At 44.9% G+C, this 22437-nt stretch overlaps 2 protein-coding genes across 2 annotated transcripts in view; both read right to left on the bottom strand.

Moving 5' to 3' along the window:
• Positions 1 to 11230, bottom strand: part of TXNDC11 (thioredoxin domain containing 11) — a 76446-nt gene extending 65216 nt beyond the window's left edge. Inside the window, 1 exon segment of the mRNA XM_040439217.1 lies at positions 10923 to 11230. Within this exon segment, the coding sequence (XP_040295151.1) occupies positions 10923 to 11047 (125 nt within the window). The 5' untranslated portion in view covers positions 11048 to 11230.
• Positions 11231 to 19546: 8316 nt separating this feature from the next.
• ZC3H7A (zinc finger CCCH-type containing 7A) overlaps positions 19547 to 22437 on the bottom strand; it is a 196771-nt gene continuing 193880 nt past the window's right edge. Inside the window, 1 exon segment of the mRNA XM_040440164.1 lies at positions 19547 to 21349. Coding sequence (XP_040296098.1) covers positions 21160 to 21349 — 190 coding nt within the window. The 3' untranslated portion in view covers positions 19547 to 21159.

Below are 22437 nucleotides of genomic sequence, written 5' to 3'. Positions count from 1 at the left end.
GTAGGAGCGGGGAGCGGGGGAGCGGTATACTTACAGTCCGTGCGCATGGATGACGTGTCCAATGCGACCACATGATCCATGCGCTTGGGGCGCCCTGACGTCACTCTGGAGCGCCCCGGGAGCCGCACGGACGGTAAGTACACTGCTCCCCCGCTCCCCACTACACTTTACCATGGCTGCCAGGACTTTAGCGTCCCGGCAGCCATGGTAACCACTCTGAAAAAGCTAAATGTCGGCTCCGGCAATGCGCCGAAACGACGTTTAGCTTAAGGCCGGATCAATGCCTTTCAATGGGCATTAATTCCGGATCCGGCCTTGCGGCAAGTGTTCCGGATTTTTGGCCGGAGCAAAAAGCGCAGCATGCTGCGGTATTTTCTCCGGCCAAAAAAACGTTCCGTTCCGGAACTGAAGACATCCTGAACGGATTTCACTCCATTCAGAATGCATTGGGATAATCCTGATCAGGATTCTTCCGGCATATAGCCCCCGACGACTGAACTCTATGCCGGAAGACAAGAACGCAGGTGTGAAAGAGCCCTAAGGGTACTTTCACACTTGCGTTTTTCTTTTCCGGCATAGAGTTCCATCACAGGGGCTCTATACCGAAAAAGAACTGATCAGTTTTAGCCCCATGCATTCTGAATGGAGAGTAATCCGTTCAGTTTGCATCAGGATGTCTTCAGTTCAGTGGTTTTGACTGATCAGGCAAAAGAGAAAACCGCAGCATGCTACGGTCTTATCTTCGGCTAAAGACTTGCCTGAATGCCGGATCTGCATTTTTTCCTATAGGAATGTAGTAGTGCCGGATCCGGCATTCAGAATACCGGAATGCCGGATCAGTCTTTCCAGTATGCGCATGCGCAGGCTGAAAAAAAAGGTGAAAAAATAAATGCCGGATCCGTTTTTGCCGGATGACACCGGAAAGACGGATGCAGAATTTCAATGCATTTTTTCGACTTATCAGGCATTTTAAGACTGATCAGGATCCTGATCAGTCTTACTAATGCCATCAGTTAGCATACATTTTGCCTCATCCGGCAGGCAGTTCCGGCGACGGAACTGCTTGCCGGATCTCTCTGCCGCAAGTGTGAAAGTAGCCTAACACAGACATTGTCTGTGTTACACTTTATTATTATGTAAATCTTTGTATATTTTTTTCTGATTGCTTTTTAATTGTAATGAATTGAACACATATGTTTTGTAAATCGATATGATTCAGCACAACGCTATATATACTTAGACTTTGTCTGTACACACTGCTTGAGGAAGGCTCCTGTAAAGAGCCAAAACGTCACCTGTCCTTTCTGGGTAAATAAAGTATATATATATATATATATATATATATATATATATATATTTTTTTTTTATAGAGCAGGTTATTACGGACGCGGCGATACCTAGTGTAGTGCATTTTTTATTTTATTTTTTAAATCAGTGATAAGTGTTTTTTTATTTTTACCCAGACCCACTTGGTTCTTAAAGATCCAGTGGGTCTGATGTCTGTATAATAACAGTACACTGTGTACTGTACTGTATTTTCACTTTACACTTAGTCTTATCAGACTTCTGCCTTTAGCAGAAGTCTGATCAGACTTAGCCTTACTATGGCAAGCCGGATGCCTTCCATCACTCGCTGCCACAACAGAGCAGAGCTGTGATCTCGTCAAGAATCGGGGGCTGAAACGGCACAGCAGCCCCCGATGGAAAAGAGGGAGGGGGCTCCCTCCCTGTTAACTCCTTCCATACAGCGGTCCCTACGGACTGCGGCATGGAAGGGGTTAAACGGCTGACATCTGTGAACACAGATGTCAGCCGTTTCAAGCAGAGTGTCAGGGGTTAAAAATATAAAAAGTTAGGTAATTTTGAAGTTTCTGATCCCCGCAGTCACGGACCGCAGGGATCAGAAACTTCCGAAAGCGCTGTAAACGACACAGTTTCGATCACCGCCTACGGTACATCATGTGTCCCCAAGAGGTTAAGCCAAATAGCTCTTCTTGCAAAATTAGATAGAGCTGCTGACCTTGCATTTAATTTTAATGCATCCGAGATGGTCTACTGCTTTAAGGATGGTAGGGAACACTGCTAGTAATTGGTCTCTGGAGGTTTTATTCTGGATATGGGACTCCAGTTCCTGTAGCCCTAGCTTTAACGACCTGGCAGTAGAGGTTGTGGCAATATTCGGTTTAAATGCCTGGGTAGAGGCTTCACATACTTTAAGGTAAACGATTGCTCGTCTATCCATAGGATCCTTTAAAGCACCAAGATCTTTAAATGGCAAATCAGATTTTTTGGAGATCTTAGTGATTGGGGCGTCATTTTCTTTTAACATTTTTGGGAATAAAAAACAAACAAACAAAAAAACACTTCGTCAGGTTTTTTCCTTTCTTTTTGAATTAAAAATTTTATGTTTTCATTTAATGGAAACACTCTTGATCTTTTGTGCCCCACATCACCAAACATTATATCTTGGACCGACTTCTGTTCTCTAGATTCATCCACTTTTATAGTTGCTATATTAGCCTTCAGCAGAAATTCCGTATCCTCAGGGGAAAGGTCTACCCATGGTTTCCCCATCCGAAGAAGAGTTTGAAACTTCTAGGATTTCTCCCTGCTCGTTCTCGTCTGAAGAATCCGAATCAGATACCATGGTAGAGTGACCCTGTTTGCCTGAGGCTGAGGAAGGAGGTACTTCTTAAACATTTTCATTGAATCAGAAACTTCAGCTTTGACAATGTCCTTAATACTCTGAAGCAGAGATGGGGATTCCTCCTCTACCACCTTGTCCACACAATGCTGACATAATAATTTAGACCAGGAAGGGGCAAGCTTTTCTTGCATACAGCACACTCTTTCCCTCTGTTTTTTGTGGTAGCTTTCCCTAGGGCCCTCTTTGATACTCTAAAAATAAAAATAGAGAACAAGCCCCTATTAGAACCTGACAGAGGAAAAATAAAAGTTGGGGATTGACCCCCTTACCCCACCAGGAGTACTGGTCTGGCCTCATGACCTTCCTGGATATCAGCACGCTGACTACTCTCATCCTCCATGATAGACAGCGATAAAGCGTCTTCCATAAGGGATCCACCGATGCTTGTAGGCTGGCTGGGCTCCTTCTGACCATGCACTGGAGGGTTTTAAATACCCTAGGTCGGGTCCCTGCCGGTGCTCCCATGTGGCCTCAGTAGGAAATGTCCCTCCTCTACTTCCAGAATGCTCATGCACATGCGTTCCAAATACCGGAAGTTGCACGGCGCAACTTCCAGTTCGCGCGCAGATCACGCAGTACAAAGCTCTCCCCCCGCCTCTTTAAGTTTCCCGGGCAGGGAGGCAGGCAGAGAAAAGGCCCCGGACTTCCTAAACGCCAGGAGGATCTGACGTGTCAGCATTATCTCACGGTTATGCTGGGACTGCCTAGGAACACCGGTCCGATGATGCATCCAGGAGGCAGAAGGAAAGGCCCCAGACTTTGCAGGAGGCTCCTAGTGGAGACTTACACCGCACCAGGTAACCCCTATCACGAGTGTCTCAGGGGCTCCTGCAGCCTAAATCTAGCTCTCCACAAAATATCGTCCTATCCATAGGACAGGAAACAGAAACTGGTGGTATAGGGGCAGAGCCCCTCAAGAGCTCTCCACGAAAGTTCCTGTTTCCTGTCCTGGATGGAGGCGGTCTCTCAAAGGGCTGTCATGGGCGTAAGGGAAATCAAAGGCAGAAACGAGCTCTGAGACAACCGAATCTAAAGATATCCCTAGAAACAGTTTTCGGCTGGTTGGGGAAAGATCTGATTTCTCCCAATTGATGATCCACCCTAGCGATTGGAGGTGGTCTAGAACTTTCTTTAAGTGATCCTGTAGTAGATCTTTGTTGGCCGCTATCACTAGAAAGATCGTCCAGACACGGGATTGCTTCTGGTCTTAGTGCCGCTACCACCTCCGCCGTGATCTTGGTAAAGACTCTCGGCGCTGAGGAAATTCCGAAGGGGAGACATACAAATTGATAATGTTGGATGCGACCCCTCCTGCGTATTGCAAATCTTAGGAATTTTCTTGATGTTTTGTGTATCGGGATATGGTAATAGGCATCCCTAAAATCGATGGAGGCCAATACCAATTTATTTTTTATTAATTTTACTGCTGATCTTAACGTTTCCATCTTGAACTTTTGATAGGTAACAGGTTTGTTCAAGGGTTTTAGATTTATTATAATTCTGGAGTTCCCGTTAGTTTTTTTCACTTAGAATAGGCGAGACTATCCTAGCTGATCTTTTGGGACAGGTTCTATTGCTCCTAATTTTAGTAAATCTTTTATGCCTGTCGTTAAGGTACCTTGTTGAGAGGGGGGGGGACAGTGGTGATAAATTTTTCTGGAGGGGAAAAAGGAGCTGAGTCTTCCACCTACTTGAATGGCATCATTGTTTCGGTTTAGAGGAGGTCTCCCCTCTGTTAGGGTAAAAAGTAAATTTCTTGTCCTTACCTTCTTCTGCATAACTCCACCTCCCCGATTTTATTGATTAGATGAATCTCCAATTACTCTAACCACGAGTTAAGGGTTCTAGCTACACAAGTAGAAGCCACCCCTGGTTTAAGAAAAGCTGCCGTAGCCTCCCAGGTTTTCCTTAGTAGGCCCTCTGCTTTCCTATCCATAGGATCTTTAGGTTGCACTGAATCTTCAAATGGTAGGGTGGTATGTTTAGCTACATTAGCCACGGGAGCATCTACTCTGAGAATGGATTCCCAATCGGTGCAATCCTCATCACTAAAGGGATAGCGCCTCTTGATACCCCCTGGGAATGAGAGATCCTTTATCTGGATTCTTCTATTTAGACTTAATTAACTTCTGAATATTATCTGGAACTGGGAATATAGATTTCCTCTTTTCCCCCAGCCCCCCAAACATCTCTTGCTGCACCGACTTAGGTTTTTTAGGCACTTCCATCTGAATTGTGGCTCTAATCGCCTTTGTAAGCTCATCAATGTCATCCGGATTAAATAAGAACTGTTTATATTTGTTATCTTCTTCAGAAGATGCATATGTTTTTTCCGAGCCTCCCAAAACGTCAGAATCTGAGTCAGACACCGATTGCGACTATCACGGATGATTTAAGGAGGGTTAGGGGGAGTTGGATCCTGGGAAGCTAGTGAGGACTGAACCTCTTCCTTAACCAATGTCCTGATTTCTTCCAGGAAACTAGAGGATTCAGCTTTACCACATTAGAAGTGCATTCCTTACATAAGGGTTTAGCTCCTGTGCTGGGTAAACACTTATAACATATTCCACATTTTCTTGTCTTTTTGGAGCTGAAGCAGAATCCTTTTCTCATGAAACTGTAAGGGAGAGAAGGACCAGCTAACCAGGGAATGGAGGTGGTACACAGTGTGCCTGATACCAGGGCTACTCATAACTCTTGGATTTGATGCAGGCTCGGCTCCAGCGTCTGACGTCACACGCCGGCGTCCGGAGGGAGCACATCAGTGTCGCTCCGTTTGCCATCTTCCTTCCCCAATGCATGAAATCCGTCTGGACTGTCACAGGGGGATCTTGGCATGGGACACAGGCCGTGCACAGGCCACCAGAGGAGGAGGAGGGAGAGCCGCACTGTGGATCAGACCTCGGCCTGCATATGTGTTTAACAGGTGGGCCCCAAAGAGCCTCCATGCACCTCTCCTGTAGGACAGGAAAAACACTGGTGATGAAGGGGAAGGGGTGGGATTTAAACCTCTGTTTTTCCTGTCCTATCAGAGGAAGTCAGTCTCAGGATGTGCTGTCATGGAGACGACTAGGGAATCCTTAGCTTAGTGGGGCAGGCAGCTGGCATTATTACCGGAGAACCCCTTTACGGCAAGTGCTGGCCTTTTTGACACGTCAGTGAATCATGGACATGTGTTGTCTCCACGCACCGCTCATGTACCCACTGACTTTACAGCGTGTATTAACACATCTGCAGATCTCCACGGACCATGGGCCTGTGGTGACACCACGGAAGCAGGCCCTATTTTGTATGTGCTTACAGATCCCTCTGACACAAAGTCTATGGGGCCATAAGAACCACAGATGCGATCAGTGTTTGGTCCGTGGATTTCATGGAGCACTGGTAGGAGACACTCTTAAAACTACCTTTAGGCCTAGCAGTGTCCGTGGCATATGGATGACACACTGATTCTTCATGGATAAACCACTTGTCACGGATGTCATCATGGACGTGTGAAAGAGGCCTTATTATATTGTTTATGGAATACTCTAATTATAGTAAGGCTCATTACACACATCAGCTGCTACAGAACATCTTTTTGGAGAGGCAGTATTAGACTAATTTCTAGTTGATAACACAAAATGCTGTGCCCATTAAACGAGTTCTGCAGCAGGTGAGGCCATCAGGCTAGGGCTAGATGGTGGGCTGTATCTGTGGGACATGCAATGTCAGGCTGCTACATCGCACCCAGTGGCAATGCAATACGTACATCACAGTGCAGATATCTACACCTGCTGGATTTCTCAGCGACCACAATTACTACCATTAGGTTTAGGGCCTCATGATCCGTGACCGTTTTTTCGTCCGTGGGTCTTCCTTGATTTTGGAGGATCCACGGACATGAAAAAAAATGTCGTTTTGGTGTCCGCCTGGCCGTACGGAGCCAAACGGATCCGTCCTGAATTACAATGCAAGTCAATGGGGACGGATCCGTTTGACGTTGACACAATATGGTGCAGTTTTCAAACGGATCCGTCCCCCATTGACTTTCAATGTAAAGTCAGGAGTTAATATACCATAGGATCTGAGTTTTCTCCATTCGATGGTATATTTTAACTTGAAGCGTCCCCATCACCATGGGAACGCCTCTATGTTAGAATATACCGTCGGATTTGAGTTACATCGTGAAACTCAAATCCGACAGTATATTCTAACACAGAGGCGTTCCCATGGTGATGGGGACTCTTCAGGTTAGAATATACTAAAAGAACTGTGTACATGACTGCCCCCCTGTAGTTAACACATTGGTGGCCAGTGTGGCCGGCCCCCCCCCTCCCTCCCCTGTAGTTAACTCATTGGTGGCCAGTGGGCCCCCTCCCCCTCCCTTGTAGTTAACTCATTGGTGGCCAGTGGGCTTCGGATCCGTCTGTATAAAAACTAACCTACGGATCACGGACACGGGATGCCAATCTTGTGTGCATCCGTGTTCGTTCACGGACCCATTCAAGTCAATGGGTCCGTGAACCGTTGGCCGTGAAAAAAAATAGGACAGGTCATATTTTTTTCACGGCCAGGAAACACGGATCACGGATGCGGCTGCAAAACGGTGCATTTTCCGATTTTTCCACGGACCCATTGAAAGTCAATGGGTCCGCGAAAAAAAACAGAAAACGGCACAACGGCCACGGGTGCACACAACGGTCGTGTGCATGAGGCCTTAGGAGAAGACATGGCAGCAGGAAACTATAGGTCAGGGATGGCCAACCTGAGGCTCTCCAGATGTTGCAAAACTACAACTCCCAGCATGCCCAGACTGCCAACAGCTATCAGCCTACAGCAGGGCATGGTGGGAAATGTAGTTTTACAACAGCTGGAGAGCCACAGGTTGGCCATGCCTGCTATAGGTCATCATGACAGCTAAAACAACCCTTTTCGTCGTGCCTACATAGAACTTGTTCAGTAGGTTCCATTGTGACCAGTGAATACAGAAGCTGCAGGGAGGGGTGGGATTCGGCAAGTACATCCTGGTTGGAGTTGATATTACCCTGCTATATCCTAATGAAGATAAGTAGTCACATAACACTGCCACGTTAACTCCATGGAACAATCCTGCCGCCCGGGCACGCCATGTAATACAATGAACCCCAGTATTCTGTCAGTAAATCTGATGATCCACATTCCACAGTGTCGTATATACCCCGGCGTGGTCACCTTCTAAATGAAAGAAGAGCAGGAGGCTCACAAGAAGGTTTAATTCCTTGCATTTTTCTGGAGAAGATGGCCACCAGACATTGGCGGTTGAACTTGAGCATTGACTATTGCGGTACAGCCCACATGGCGGGTCTGCAGCGGATCTACCCAAGAGCCACCCAAAATTATCTGGTATTCATGGTGGCCTTCCTACTGGATTTGCAGCAGGTCTTCTGCTGCTTTCAACCTCTACATTAGGCCTCATGCACACGACCGTTGTGTGCATCCGCGGCCGTTGCTCCGTTTTCCGTTTTTTTTCGCGGACCCATTGACTTTCAATGGGTCCGTGGAAAAATCGGAAAATGCACCGTTTGGCTTCCGCGTCCGTGATCCGTTTTTCCAGTCCGTGAAAAAAATATGACCTGTCCTATTTTTTTCACTGACAACGGTTCACGGACCCATTCAAGTCAATGGGTCCGTGAAAAATCACGGATGCACACAAGATAGTCATCCGTGTCCGTGATCCGTGTCCGTGAACCGTGTCCGTTTTTCCTATCATTTTCAATGCAAACTTGACTTAGTTTTTTTTTTCACTTTTCATGTCCGTGGATCCTCCAAAAATCAAGGAAGACCCACGGAAGAAAAAACGGTCACAGATCACGGAACAACGGAAATCCGTTTTGCAGACCGCAAAAAAAAACGGTCGTGTGCATGAGGCCTTAGGTTGACAGTCTCAGGTAAAACCGGCAGAATAAACTGGGGACTGAAATCCCGCACCACAAACCAGTTCACACTGGGGGCTTCTCTGCAGCGTGTGGATGGGATTTCGGGAATGGCTTCCTCTTTGCTGGTAAATGCAGCAGGTTTTCAGCATGAAATTCCACTAGGAAGAATTTGCAAACCCCATTATTTAATAGGTCGTTATGGGCCGGGGGTCGCCCAATCAGGACCTCACACTTACTGATGGTTGGGCGTCCTATCAGCGGGAGGATTATCTAAAGGGGATAGATCTGCCCTTTGTGGAAGATGGTGCAACCAGGCACATAGGGGCAGATTTACTAACGGTGTAAAATAGTCACAAGTCCCCTTTATTAACCGGCTGTGCGACAATATTTAGGTGCATGGTCAGTTTTACACCGTGTCCACCAGATGGGACTGACAGGGGCCTTTACAGGGTCAGGACTCCAACCCCGGAAAATTTACTAACATTTACACCTGGAAAAACGACACCAGCCAGGGGTTGTCGTCGTTTTTACTATAGGTACATGGACTGCCATAGATGCACACCTCGTCATAAACTAGACGAATTTAATGGCAGCACAGAGGGGGAAACTAAGCTGTTGTCGGGTGATGCCCGTATTGCGGCCCGCAAACAGCGGTTCCGCAATATACAGGCACCGGCCAATTGTGCATCACATCATGGATGCAGACCCAGTCACTTGAATGGGTCCACAATCTGGAAGGTGCGGTGCAGAACCAAGGCATGGAACCCCACGGAAGCACTACGGAGCGCTTGCATGGTTTTCTGTCCGTGCCTCCGCACCGGGGGAAAAAAATATGACCATGTTCTATTTTTTGCGGTGCGGACGGATCACGTACCCATTCAAATTGACCAAATCCACCTGCAGCAGCTGCATGGATAGTGCCCATGCATTGGAGACCACAATATGAGCCCTTACTATCAGTATTGGGCATGGCTCCACAGACTGACATTAGCGCCATGTCATGGACCTTTTCCACTTGGACCCAAATTTCCCCCAGGTAAGGCTACCTTCACATCTGCGTTTTCAATTCCAGTTTTGAGATCCGGCAGAGGATGTCACAACCGGAATTAAACGGTTCAATTTGACCCCATTCATTGTCAATAGGGACATAAGTACGCATCCGTTCCGTTTAGTTGCGTTTTGGCTGCAAGCTGCGGTTGTGTGTCCAGTTTTCGAAACTGAACAAACTGAATGGTGCTGAATCCACTTTTTTTGTTAGCGATACCGGATCCGGTTTGTTAAGTTCATCCGGATGTATTAAATGGTACGGATCCGTTTTATTCCGTTTTGAGATCCTCTGCCGGATCTCAAAACTAGAATTAGCAACGCAGATATGAAAGTAACCCAATATGCAGTGTACGTGTGCTGTATACTATGTTACATACGCAGTGTACGTGTGCCGCATGCTATGTTACATACGCAGTGTACGTGTGCCGTATACTGTTACATAGGAAGTGTACGTGTGCTGTATACTGTTAAATACGCAGTGTACGTGTGCCGTATACTGTTACATACGCAGTGTACGTGTGCCGTATACTATGTTACATACGCAGTGTACGTGTGCTGTATACTATGTTACATACGCAGTGTACGTGTGCCGTATACTATGTTACATACGCAGTGTACGTGTGCCGTATACTGTTAAATACGCAGTGTACGTGTGCCGTATACTATGTTACATACGCAGTGTACGTGTGTTACATACGCAGTGTACGTGTGCCGTATACTATGTTACATACGCAGTGTACGTGTGCCGTATACTATGTTACATACGCAGTGTACGTGTGCTGTGTACTATGTTACATACGCAGTGTACGTGTGCCGTATACTATGTTACATACGCAGTGTACGTGTGCCGTATACTATGTTACATACGCAGTGTACGTGTGCCGTATACTATGTTACATACGCAGTGTACGTGTGCCGTATACTATGTTACATACGCAGTGTACGTGTGCCGTATACTATGTTACATACGCAGTGTACGTGTGCTGTGTACTATGTTACATACGCAGTGTACGTGTGCCGTATACTATGTTACATACGCAGTGTACGTGTGCCGTATACTATGTTACATACGCAGTGTACGTGTGCCGTGTACTATGTTACATACGCAGTGTACATGTGCTGTGTACTATGTTACATACGCAGTATTCAGGAACATGATATATGTACAGTATATAGGACTAGGACATACAATGTACATGTGCTGACACCTCAGGCTCCTGCCTCACTTGGATGAGAGTAGCAGTAATTTGCACTGGGGGGGTTGTAGTTACCTGCAGGTGAACCTGAGAGCCACCAGGAGGGCGCAGGTCAGCGCTATGGCCCCGCACAGCAGGTCAGGCCTCCGGCCCATCAGACACAGCAGCCGCTTAACGTGCCGCCAGGCCGGACTCTGCATTCCGCTTATAGAGCAGATGGGCGGCCCGAGCCCGCTGGGGGCAGGACGGAGCTTCTCCTCATCACACCCCGGGGCCGCCACCAGCGCGAACCGAGCGCCGCCACGTCTGTCACTGTGGACTTCCGCGGCGCACGCTCAGCCATGGGCGGGGAGCGTGTCCAAAGAGCAGCCGCGTATAGGAAAGCTAAGGCACCGTCACACAGATCTCCTCCCCGCCCCCAGCCGCACATGACGAGGGGGTCTGTGAGTGACGTCATAGCGTGTCACTGGCTCTGTGCATTCACCAGCTGGTTGCCGGAGCACACAGCTGTCCAACCATCCGGCATGTGCTACACTGGATGTGCATACTTTAACCCTTTCATGATCTTCGAGCCTTTAACAAAGCCCTTTTTTTTGCCCCCTCTTTACATTCCAAGAGCTACAACATTGTCATGTTCCCATAGATGCAGCTGTATGAGGGCTTCGTTTTTCAGAGATACTCCGGCAGGCTGTACTTTGGCGCAATAAATATACATTTTTATAATTATAAAAAAAGTTTGTTTTTGTGTTGCCTCAGACCTATAACTTTTTCGTTTTTCTGTCGACGTTGCCATATGAGGGCTTCGGTTTTTTCCGTTGGCACCGCTGAGATACATAAGAATTTTTGATCACTTTTTATTCCACGTTTTTGATGCAGAATGATCAAAATAAATAAATTATTTCCAAATTTTTCCGTGAGTCCATTCAATTATGGCGATATCAAAATGACATATCTTTAAAAAAAAAAAATCTATTAAAAACCTTTTTGCAATACGACCTGTCGTTTTTACTGGTACCATGTTGTGTTACATAAGACTTCTTGATTGTTTTTTATTACATTTTAGGCAAAACAACAAAACCTTTTTTCTAATTTTCTTTTTTTTTACAGTGTTTACCACGTGTATTAGATGACATGATACATTTATAGCACTGGTCATTACGGATGCTGCAATACCAAACTTGTATAGGTTTTTTTGTCCCCATATTAAAGGCTCTTTTATTGATTAAAAAAAAAAAGATTTTTCAGTGTTTTTTTTTTTACACAAAGTGTAACTGCCATTCATTTATCTTCTAATGTGTATGGACAGTGATAGGGAACATTTCTCAATACACTTTAAGCCTCATTCACACGTCCATGTTTCACGGACGTGTGCTGGACGTGTTCTCCACAGACAGCACACGTCCCCATTCATTTTAATGTGTGTATTCAGACATCAGTGTTTTAGCGCGGTCCGTGGGTCCATCAAGTCCATTATAGTCTATGGGTCCGAGAAAGCCACGGATACAAAAAGGATGCCATCCGTGTTTCACGGATCATTAAGAAGAGATGCTTTGAACATTATTTTTCAGCTGTTCAGTGTCAGTGAAACACGGACAGCAAAAAACGGACACACGGACCCAACAACGGATGCATCACTGACCACCTCCTCACGGATTTGGACACGGACGTGTGAATGAGGCTTTATTTAGAGAACTTGTACATTTATATGAGAAAATGTGCCCTGAAAATGTCCCTTAGTAGCAGTCTCTAAAGGCTTCATGCACACAACCGCTCCATTTTTTGGAGGTCTGCAAACCGTGGATCCGCAAAAAATGGAAGCCGCCCGTGTGCCTTCCGCAATTTGCGGAACGGGCGGCCCATTGTAGAAATGCCTATTCTTGTCCGCAAAACGGACAAGAATAGGACATGTTCTATTTTTTTTGCGGGGTGCTGTCCTCATCTTTTGCGGCCCTATTGAAGGGAATGGGTCCGCACCCGAGCTGCAAAAACCGCGGCTCGGATGCGGACCCGAACAATGGTCGTGTGCATGAGGCTAAAGGCTCATGCACACAACTGTTGGATGTTTTACTGTCCACAAATTGCAGATCCACAAAACACGGATACCACCTGTGTGCATTCCGCATTTTGCGGACAATCCGGCCTATAATAGAACAGTCCCATCCTTGTCTGTAATGCGGACAATAATAGGACTTTTTTGGCGGAATGGACATACGGACACGGAATGCACATTGAGTCATTTCCGTTTTAAATTTAAAAAAAATTGCAGCCCCATTGAAGTGAATGGTTCAGCAAAAAATTGAACGGACACGGAAAAAAATACGGTTGTGTGCATGAGTCCTAAATAAGCGTTGCTAAGGCATGTCTGTCTACACAGGACAGAGCAGAGCTCACTGTGAAGACCACTGGGGTTAATTCTTTTTCCCTTCCTGCTGGCTCCTATATACAGTGAGTAACAGAAGTATTTAAAGGGAGTCTGTCACCAGCATTTCACTTTTTTAACCCTTCCCACAGCTCCCTAGCATGCTTACAGTTAATAAAAACGTTACCTCTGGCATCAATCCTGGACTTATAGAACCCTCAAAACGATCTTTATAAGATATGCAAATGAGGGCTCGCAAGTGCCCAGGGGCGGCGTTACTCTCTTAGGTGCCCTGCTTGCTCAGCCTTCTCATTGCGTCCCCCCCGCCCCTTCCTACCCTCTGCCCGCCCATCCTTTCCCTCTGACCGCCTTTGTACTAACTTGTTATGCTGCCGATATCCCGCGCCTGCGCACTCATTCCTTTGGCCGGCGCATGGAGCACTGCGATGCCTTGTACGGCATCACAGTAGCCTATTGCGCATGCGCCGGCTAATGACGACGATTTTCGCATCGTTAGCCGGCGCATGCGCAATAGTTACTGTGATGCCGTACCAGGAATGGGCATCGCAGTGCGCATGCGCCGGCCAAAGGAATGAGTGTGCAGGCGTGGGATATCGGCAGCATAACAAGTTAGTACAAAGGCGGTCAGAGGGAAAGGATGGGCGGGCAGAGGGTAGGAATGGGCGGGGGGACGCAATGAGAAGGCTGAGCAAGCAGGGCACCTAGAGAGTAACGCCGCCCCTGGGCACTTGCTAGCCCCTCATTTGCATATCTTATAAGATCGTTTTTGAGGGTTCTATAAGTCCAGGATTGATGCAGAGGTAACGTTTTTATTAACTGTAAGCATGCTAGGGAGCAGTGGGAAGGGTTAAAAAAGTGAAATGCTGGTGACAGACTCCCTTTAAACACCCTGCGATTTTGCAAGTTCTCCCACTTAGAAATTATGGAGGGTTCTGAAATTTACATTGTATATGCATTCCCACTTAGAGACAGAATCAAAAAATAAAAATTCAGGAAATCACATTGTATGATTTTTTTAATTATAAATTTGTTTTGCACTGCTGAACATAAATAAGTATTTGAACACTGAGAAACAGCAAGAATTCTGGCTCTCAGAGACCTGTTACTGTGCCTTTAAAAAGTCCACCTCTACTCCACTCATTAATCTAACTTAGTAGCACCTGTCTGAGCTCTTTAAAGACACCTGTCCACCCACAGTCAGTCAGACGCCAACTACTACCATGGGCAAGACCAAAGAGCTGTCAAAAGACACCAGACACAAAATTGTGGACCTCCACAAGGCTGGAAAGGGCTATGGGGCAATTGCCAAGCAGCTTGGTGAAAATAGATCAACTGTTGGAGCAATTGTTAGAAAATGGAAGAGGCTAAAGACGACTGTCAGTCTCCCTCGGACTGGGGCTCATGCAAGATCTCACCTCGTGGGGTATCACTGATGATAAGAAAGGTGAGGAATCAGCCAGAACTACAAGGGAGAGCTGGTCAATGACATGAAGAGAGCTGGGACCACATTTTTAAAGGTCACTGTCGGTAGAACACTACACCATCATGGTTTCAAGGGGACAGGACAACAGCACTCTATTAGGGAGATGATGAATGGGGCCATTTATTGTGAGATTTTGAACAACAACCTCCTTCCCTCAGTCAGAGCATCGAAGATTGGTCGTGGCTGTGTCTTCCAACATGACAACGACCCGAAGCACACAGCCAGGATAACCAAGGAGTGGCTCCGTAAGGCCTCATGCACCGGCCGTGTTCCGCGGCCGAGAGCGGTCCGTGGTAACCCGGCTGGGATTCCTGCTGACAGCAGGAGCGCACGGCGTCATTGGTTGCTATGACGCCGTGCGCTTCATATGCTGCCGCTACTGTACAGTAATACAAAATATGAGTGTATTACTGTACAGCAGCGGCGGCATGAAGCGCAGGGCGTCATAGCAACCAATGACGCCGTGCGCTCCTGCTGTCAGCAGGAATCCCGGCCGGGTTACCACGGACCGCTCTCAGCCGCGGAACACGGCCATGTGCATGAGGCCTAAGAAGCATATCAAGGTTCTGGCCTAGCCAGTCGTAGACCTAAATCCAATAGAACATTTTTGGAGGGAGCTGAAACTCCATTTTGCTCAGCGACAGCCCTGAAACCTGACAGATCTAGAGGAGATCTGTGTGGAGGAGTGGGCCACAATCCCTGTTGCAGTGTGCGCAAACCTGGTCAAGAACTACAGGAAACGTTTGACCTCTGTAATTGCAAACAAAGGCTTCTGTACCAAATATTAACACTGATTTTCTCAGGTGTTCAAATACTTATGTTCAGCGGTGCAAGACAAATACATTCTTTCAAAATCATACAATGTGATTTCCTGATTTTTTTTTTTTTTGAATTCTGTCTCTCAGAGTGGGAATGCACCTAACAATGTGAATTTGAGTACCCCTCCATGATTTCTAAGTGGGAGAACTTCGCAGGGTGTTCAAATACTTCTGTTCCTCACTGTATTTCTAGAAATGAACATCTGTACTATATATATATATATATATATATATATATATATATATATTTGTTCTGCCCTCCTGCTATATAGACACTGATCAGGGTGGCCAGAACTGACAGTGAATATCCTTCTCTATCCACAATGAGTATCTAACCAGCCGTCAGGAGATACAGGGCACTGGCTACTGAGGAGGAGAGACAGGGAGTAGCCGATTTATAGTATATACTGTCCCTATATGTTGTAAATCAGCTACTCCCTCTCTCGATCTCCTGTGTGTGTCTAATTTTTTTAAGGTGCATGCCTCTTATAAATTAGTTGCATCTCTGCCCCTCTGCCAGAAAATCAAATCTACTCCAGCTAGGGGCTGGTATAGACTTGAGCTAGAACTTATACAAATTTCTGGTGTAAATTATAGTAAATATGGCAAGATGCGGGAAGCCCCCACCCCCTTTTTGCAACACATTCCGAAAGTGCTGAAAAGTCACAGATTATGGCACATATATGCCATGCGCCATAATTTACCACTTTTAGGTTTGATGCATATCCCCCCAATATGTTCCTTTCACAAATCAAACTGATAACTAAGGCATATTGTATAATCATTAGGTTTATTCCAGGTAGATGAAATTGATACATACAAGAGTGTATTAAACGGTTAACATTTAAAAATACATTAAAACACTGCAACAGGCCATCAACACTTTACATTTACCAAATTGGCAAAAACAGAACAGATACAAAGGCTCAATAGAAAATGAATACAATGTTTGCTTCATATGTTACCCGAATGATCTGAACGGATTTCCCAGCTAAAAGATACTGTACTGGCCCATGACGCTAAAAGACCCCCATATATTCAACACTTGTTAAAGGGGTTGTCTCGTATGAGGCACTGGTGGCGTATCACTCCCGCAGAAGTGAATGGAGGGTGACCACGCTTATGCTCTGCACCCGCGTTTACTTTGGGGGGCCCCTTCTAGAGATAGGTGCGGGTCCCACATCCTAGCAATAAGCCACCAATGTTTCAGATGAGACAAGCCCTTTAAAGTGCATCCATGATAAGCTTGTAGTGTCCCAGCTTACTTCACACTACCCTATATTAAGTGCAATACTCGCCTTTATAAAACATTGCAGGCTATACCAAAGAGGGAACAAGTCTAAATGCAAAAACATTAACATCACTACAATATGTGACCGGCCATGAGAACTTCATGGAAGGATTTATCATGTGCTGTATTTTTTAAGTCAGTTTTCCGAAGACGAGGAGAAGATTTATGAAACTGTCTAAGGCCCCAGGGCTGCAGTGCTCAGTGGAGCACCATGGTTTCTTCAAACAGCTGATCGGAGGGGGTGCAGGACCGCCACCAATCTGATGACTAATCCTAGTAAACACTCGGACAACCTCTAAGTCACACCCCTTTCAAATTAAGCCATGTCCCTTGTCAAGACAGGTGCAAGAAGAGTTTTACACACATACAGTGGATATATAAAGTCTACACACCCCTGTTAAAATGTCAGGTTTCTGTGCAGTAAAAAAAATTAGACAAAGATAAATCATTTCAGAACTTTTTCCACCTTTAATGTGACCTATAAACTTTACAACTCAATGAAAAACAAACTGAAATCTTTTAGGTGGAGGGGAAGAAGAAAAAAAACTAAAAAAATGTGGTTGCATAAGTGTGCACACCCTCTTATAACTGGGGATGTAGCTGTGTTCAGAATTAAGCAATCACATTCAAAATCCTGTTAAATAGGAGTCAGCATACACCTGCCATCATTTAAAGTTCCTCTGATTAACCCCAAATAAAGTTCAGCTGCTCTAGTTGGTCTTACCTGAAATATTCTTAGTCGCATCCCACAGCAAAAGCCATGGTCCACAGAGACCTTCCAAATCATCAGAGGAATCTCATTGTTAAAAGGTATCAGTCAGGAGAAGGGTCCAAATAATTTCCAAGGCATTAGATATACCATGGAACACAGTGAAGACAGTCATCATCAAGTGGAGAAAATATGGCACAACAGTGACATTACCAAGAACTGGACGTCCCTCCAAAATTGATTAAAAGACGAGAAGAAAACTGGTCGGGAGGCGACCAAGAGGCCTACAGCAAAATTAAAGGAGCTGCAGGAATATCTGGCAAGTACTGGCTGTGTGGTACATGTGACAACAATCTCCCGTATTCTTCATATGTCTGGGCTTTAGCGTAGAGTGGCAAGACGAAAGCCTTTTCTTACGAAGAAAAACATCCAAGCCAGGCTACATTTTGCAAAAACACATCTGAAGTTTCCCAAAAGCATGTGGGAAAAGGTGTTATGGTCTGATGAAACCAAGGTTGAACTTTTTGGTGCAAAAACAACACTGCACATCACCAAAAGAACACCATACCCACAGTGAAGCATGGTGGTGGCCTCATCATGGCAAGGCGCTGTTTTTCTGCAGCTGGAACTGGGGCCTTAGTTAAAGGATAACTGTCGTATTTATTTATTTTTTGGAGTATTGGATTGTGGTGATTAATATCACCTTGGTGGCCCTATTTCAACTTTTCATTGTGTATTCAATTACCCCTTAATTCCACAGTTTTGTTCCCTGTACTGCCTACTTTTACTGTGCTTAAAATAGGGTTGCTAGGCATGGTCCGTCTGTCTGCGGAGGAGCAGGCTGCGTGCAGGGTCACATTACTGACATCAGGGACTGTAAGTAAATGATTAAAGCCAGGTCCTCCCCAGCAGCTGATAACAGTGCCTGGGCTGTGTGCACTTCTCCCTGTCCCTGCGCTTGGCAGACTCTCCCTCACTCAGCAGAGCTGGAGAATGCAGAGTCGGAGCAGCGCAGACCAGGGAAGGGAGATCTGCCATCTGCTCAGTGTATAAATGAAAGCAACATGTGGTAAGAGGACCCCTTTGTGCTGCAGGAGATTAAAACCTTTAGGGGGGAGGGCTCTGGTTACTGACACTTTTGGGGGCTATTGTTGCTGGCTAGTGCATGTGAGGAGCTCAATGCATTGTGGGTAGTGAGGGCAGGCGGGATTAGCCTCAGGGTGAGGGCAGTGGCGGCCATCTTAACTGAATAGTGAGATTGCAGTTTTATGCAGTCTGGTTGCTAAGGGCTGAATCTTATTAAATATGGGGTAAGTCAGTCTAATAGTAACTGATTCTGGAATATCATGTTATTAGTAACTACATATATGAAATTGAAATTAGGGTCTAAATGCGACAGTTATCCTTTAAGCTAGAGGGAATTATTCCCATTGTTTTGTGACATTGAAATGGAAGATTGTAGATTTCTATCTTTGGAAAATAAAATATATATAAAAAAAAAAAGCTAGAGGGGAATTATGAACAGTTCCAAATACCAGTCAATATTGGCACAAAACCTTCAGACTTCTGCTGGAAAGCTGAACATGAAGAGGAACTTCATCTTTCAGCATGACAACGACCCCAAAGCCTACATCCAAATCAACAAAGGAATGGCTTCACCAGAAGAAGATTAAAGTTTTAGGATGGCCCAGCCAGAGTCCAGACGTGAATCCAATTGAAAATCTGTGGGGTGATCTGAAGAGGGCTGTGCCCAGGAGATGCCCTCGCAATCTGACAGATTTGGAGTGTTTTTGCAAAGAAGAGTCAAAATGTGCCATGCTGATAGACCTCATACCCAAAAAGACTGAGTGCTGTAATAAAATCAAAAGGTGCTTCAACAAAGTATTAGCTTAAGGGTGTGCACACTTATGCAACCACATTATTTTATTTTTATATTTTTTCTTCCCTCTATCTAAAAGATTTCAGTTTGTTTTACAATTGAGTGGTTACAGTTTATAGGTCACATAAAGGTGGAAAAAGTTCTGAAATGATTTATCTTTGTCTCATTTTTTTACATCACAGAAACCTGACATTTTAACAGGGGTGTGTAGACTTTTTATATCCACTGTAAATGTGGTTCAAAGCCTACATGCCAGTTCTTAGGTGCATTTAGCTTAGTAAATCTAAATGTGCATTCTATAAGAATGTAAAGAATATCACAAAAATAAAATATTCCTCATGTAAAAAGGCAGGAACCATAAGCGGAATGGCCATTAAATAGGTAAGGCTATGTTTACACTGCGTTTTTGTGCTCCATTTAATGTACAAGCTGGGAGAAGCCGCCAATATACATGTGACGGATGAGCTGCGACCCGCAGCATTTTACAGTAGCAGCAAAGTGGATGAGATGTTAGGAAATCTCATCCACCCACTGTGGAAAAAAAAATCCAGAGTGTAAATTTTGGCAAACTTTTGGTAAAATAGTAAATGAACTGAAAACAAACCAATAACTACAGAATGATTTCACGTTAAAGAGGCCACAAAACATGGTCAATTACTTATAAAATGAGCTGCAAATATTACCCCACGTCAAGGGAAATGATTTTTCAGGTCAAATGTCCCACTGAAGATCACTACTGTGCGCCTCTGATATGGCTGGTGACAATAGATTGGAGCCATGCTGTGCAGAGGAACCCAGAGAAGGGGCTGCAGACTGAATCAGTGGGGTCCCAGGGGTTAGATCATGAAGCGAATGCCTATCCTAGTGATATACCATACCCTTATACAATGAGAATGCCCCTTTAAGTGCCCTATGGAACATTAGATTAAACATGACTGGATTTCAGCTACAGTATATCAAGCTCAGCATATGGTATATTCCACTAAATAATCAAATACTTTACCAATATAATAATAATACAACATTAAAAAGGTTTTCAATCAATAGCTACCATTATTAGACTCAAATAAGTACGGGCTATGTTAGGAAGGTGGCTTAGCAGCCTGGCCTATGGGACTCTACACCTACGCACTGCTAGCAATGTACTCGCATGTTCACTGTCACATGCCATTAACTGGCAAAAAATAGGAATGACGGAAATAATAGTAATACTCTGTCCACATGGCCACGCATGCTGATACTATACTGCTGCAGGAGCAGCAGGACTGGACACAAACCTTACCGACGATGCCACAAGGCTACAGCCTTTGGTTACCTTGGGGATAGCTAAACTTAGGATAAAACAAAATTGGGAAAAGTAAAATTTTTCATTTTATCTTATGAACCTGTTCCTATATTTTTCTTGTATCTATACAAATATATATTCCAATAACTGTGATGCTGAGGCTAATCAATAAAAGCGTTTTCAGAAATAATCAACCCTTCCCTGTGAGATCAGAGATTTAGTTTACTGTAAATCTATCATTAGAACAACTGATCAGTCTGCAATGCCCATTTATGAAGCAGGTATCAGTATCCTTTGCTCTCATTTTTTAACCATGAGATCCACATCCACAAAATGCTTTTCTGCCTCATATGACTCAGAACATCAAGAGGAGCAGGACCTGATGTTTCCTCAATATCGGGACCTTTTTTTTAAAAAACAAACCTCCTACACCATTTTATCCATGTGGTATTTCATAATCAGATACTTTACTTGAAATATTTAATCAAAAAACTATATTTTCCAAAGTCATTATCATCAGGGTTAATGAGCTGATCCTTGCGTGCTTTCTCCAGTTTTTGGCGTAGAACCTCGCTCCTCGCTTTCCATTCCACAAGTTCAGCATTTCCATGAGCAAATGTGCACTGCTCTCCATTCAGACATGAACCAGATAAGAACCTGATTTCAAGAAAGGTAGAAGAAAAAAGTTATATGAAACTTCCATTAAAAAAAGCAGCATATATACTGCAAGACTACATGTACAAGTATATGACATGCATATTGTCCACATGGATTTACTAAGGAAATTCTGTAGTGTACTGATGACATTTAAGCACATCTCATCCATACACTGCAGAAATTGTCCATGCATAAATTGTAATGTGGGACAGATTTTAAAACCTGCAGCATGTCCATTGACTTCACAAATTGGTAGTAATATTTGTGGATTTTGCTGCTGATCAGACGCTCAGTGGCAGCAGCGGTGACCTGCCACAGCCAGTGATTGGCTGAACAGTAACTTTCCAATGTCGAGAGGGACCAAGAAGTAGAAGCAGAGACTGGCAGGGAACCTGGTAAGGGAGTGGTGGGAGGCTGGTATTGCGAGTAAGACTTTAACACTTTGCTGAACATTTTTAAAACAAATATAACCAGCGAGACAATCCCTTTAAGAAAAAGAGTCATACAGTTTAATTTCTACGAAATCAACCTAAAATTTAGTAGATATGCAGTGTCAAATTCCATGTCAGCCAGCCACCCAAAGATGCTGCTGTACTATTGGTATTGAAGGCTATGGACACATTTGGAAACATTTCTGCATCCTATAGGTTTACACAGATTCTGCAGACTGTTCTTTCTGCTTCTCACTGAAACCCGTCAGAGAGCTGCTCTGATGGCTTGATCTGTGGCCCTTACCTCTTCACTTCTGACAATTCATAAACTCTCATTAAAAGGGACCATGTCACTTTGAATATGGTGTCTGAGCTAGAGTTGTTGCGATAACAAATTTTTGATTTGATTTCGATACCATAAAAAAGTATTGCGATACTCGATACCATTCGATACCATGCGAAAAATAAACAAAAAAAGCCACGTGCATTCCGCATTTTTAATTTTTTTTTTCTGTTCCAGTGTTCACCGCACAGAGCGGCGCCCAGAGATGTCCCTGCACTTACCATTATTCCTGGGCGCTGCTCCGTTCACCCGCTGTGCCCCATTACTGTCTCCTGCTCCAAATGCTAATTACTATCGGAGCAATTGGGAGGAGA

This window comes from Bufo bufo, chromosome 7, assembly GCF_905171765.1.
Source record: "Bufo bufo chromosome 7, aBufBuf1.1, whole genome shotgun sequence".
Classification (NCBI taxonomy): Eukaryota; Metazoa; Chordata; class Amphibia; order Anura; family Bufonidae; genus Bufo; species Bufo bufo.
This window is presented reverse-complemented; position numbering and strand designations above follow the sequence as displayed.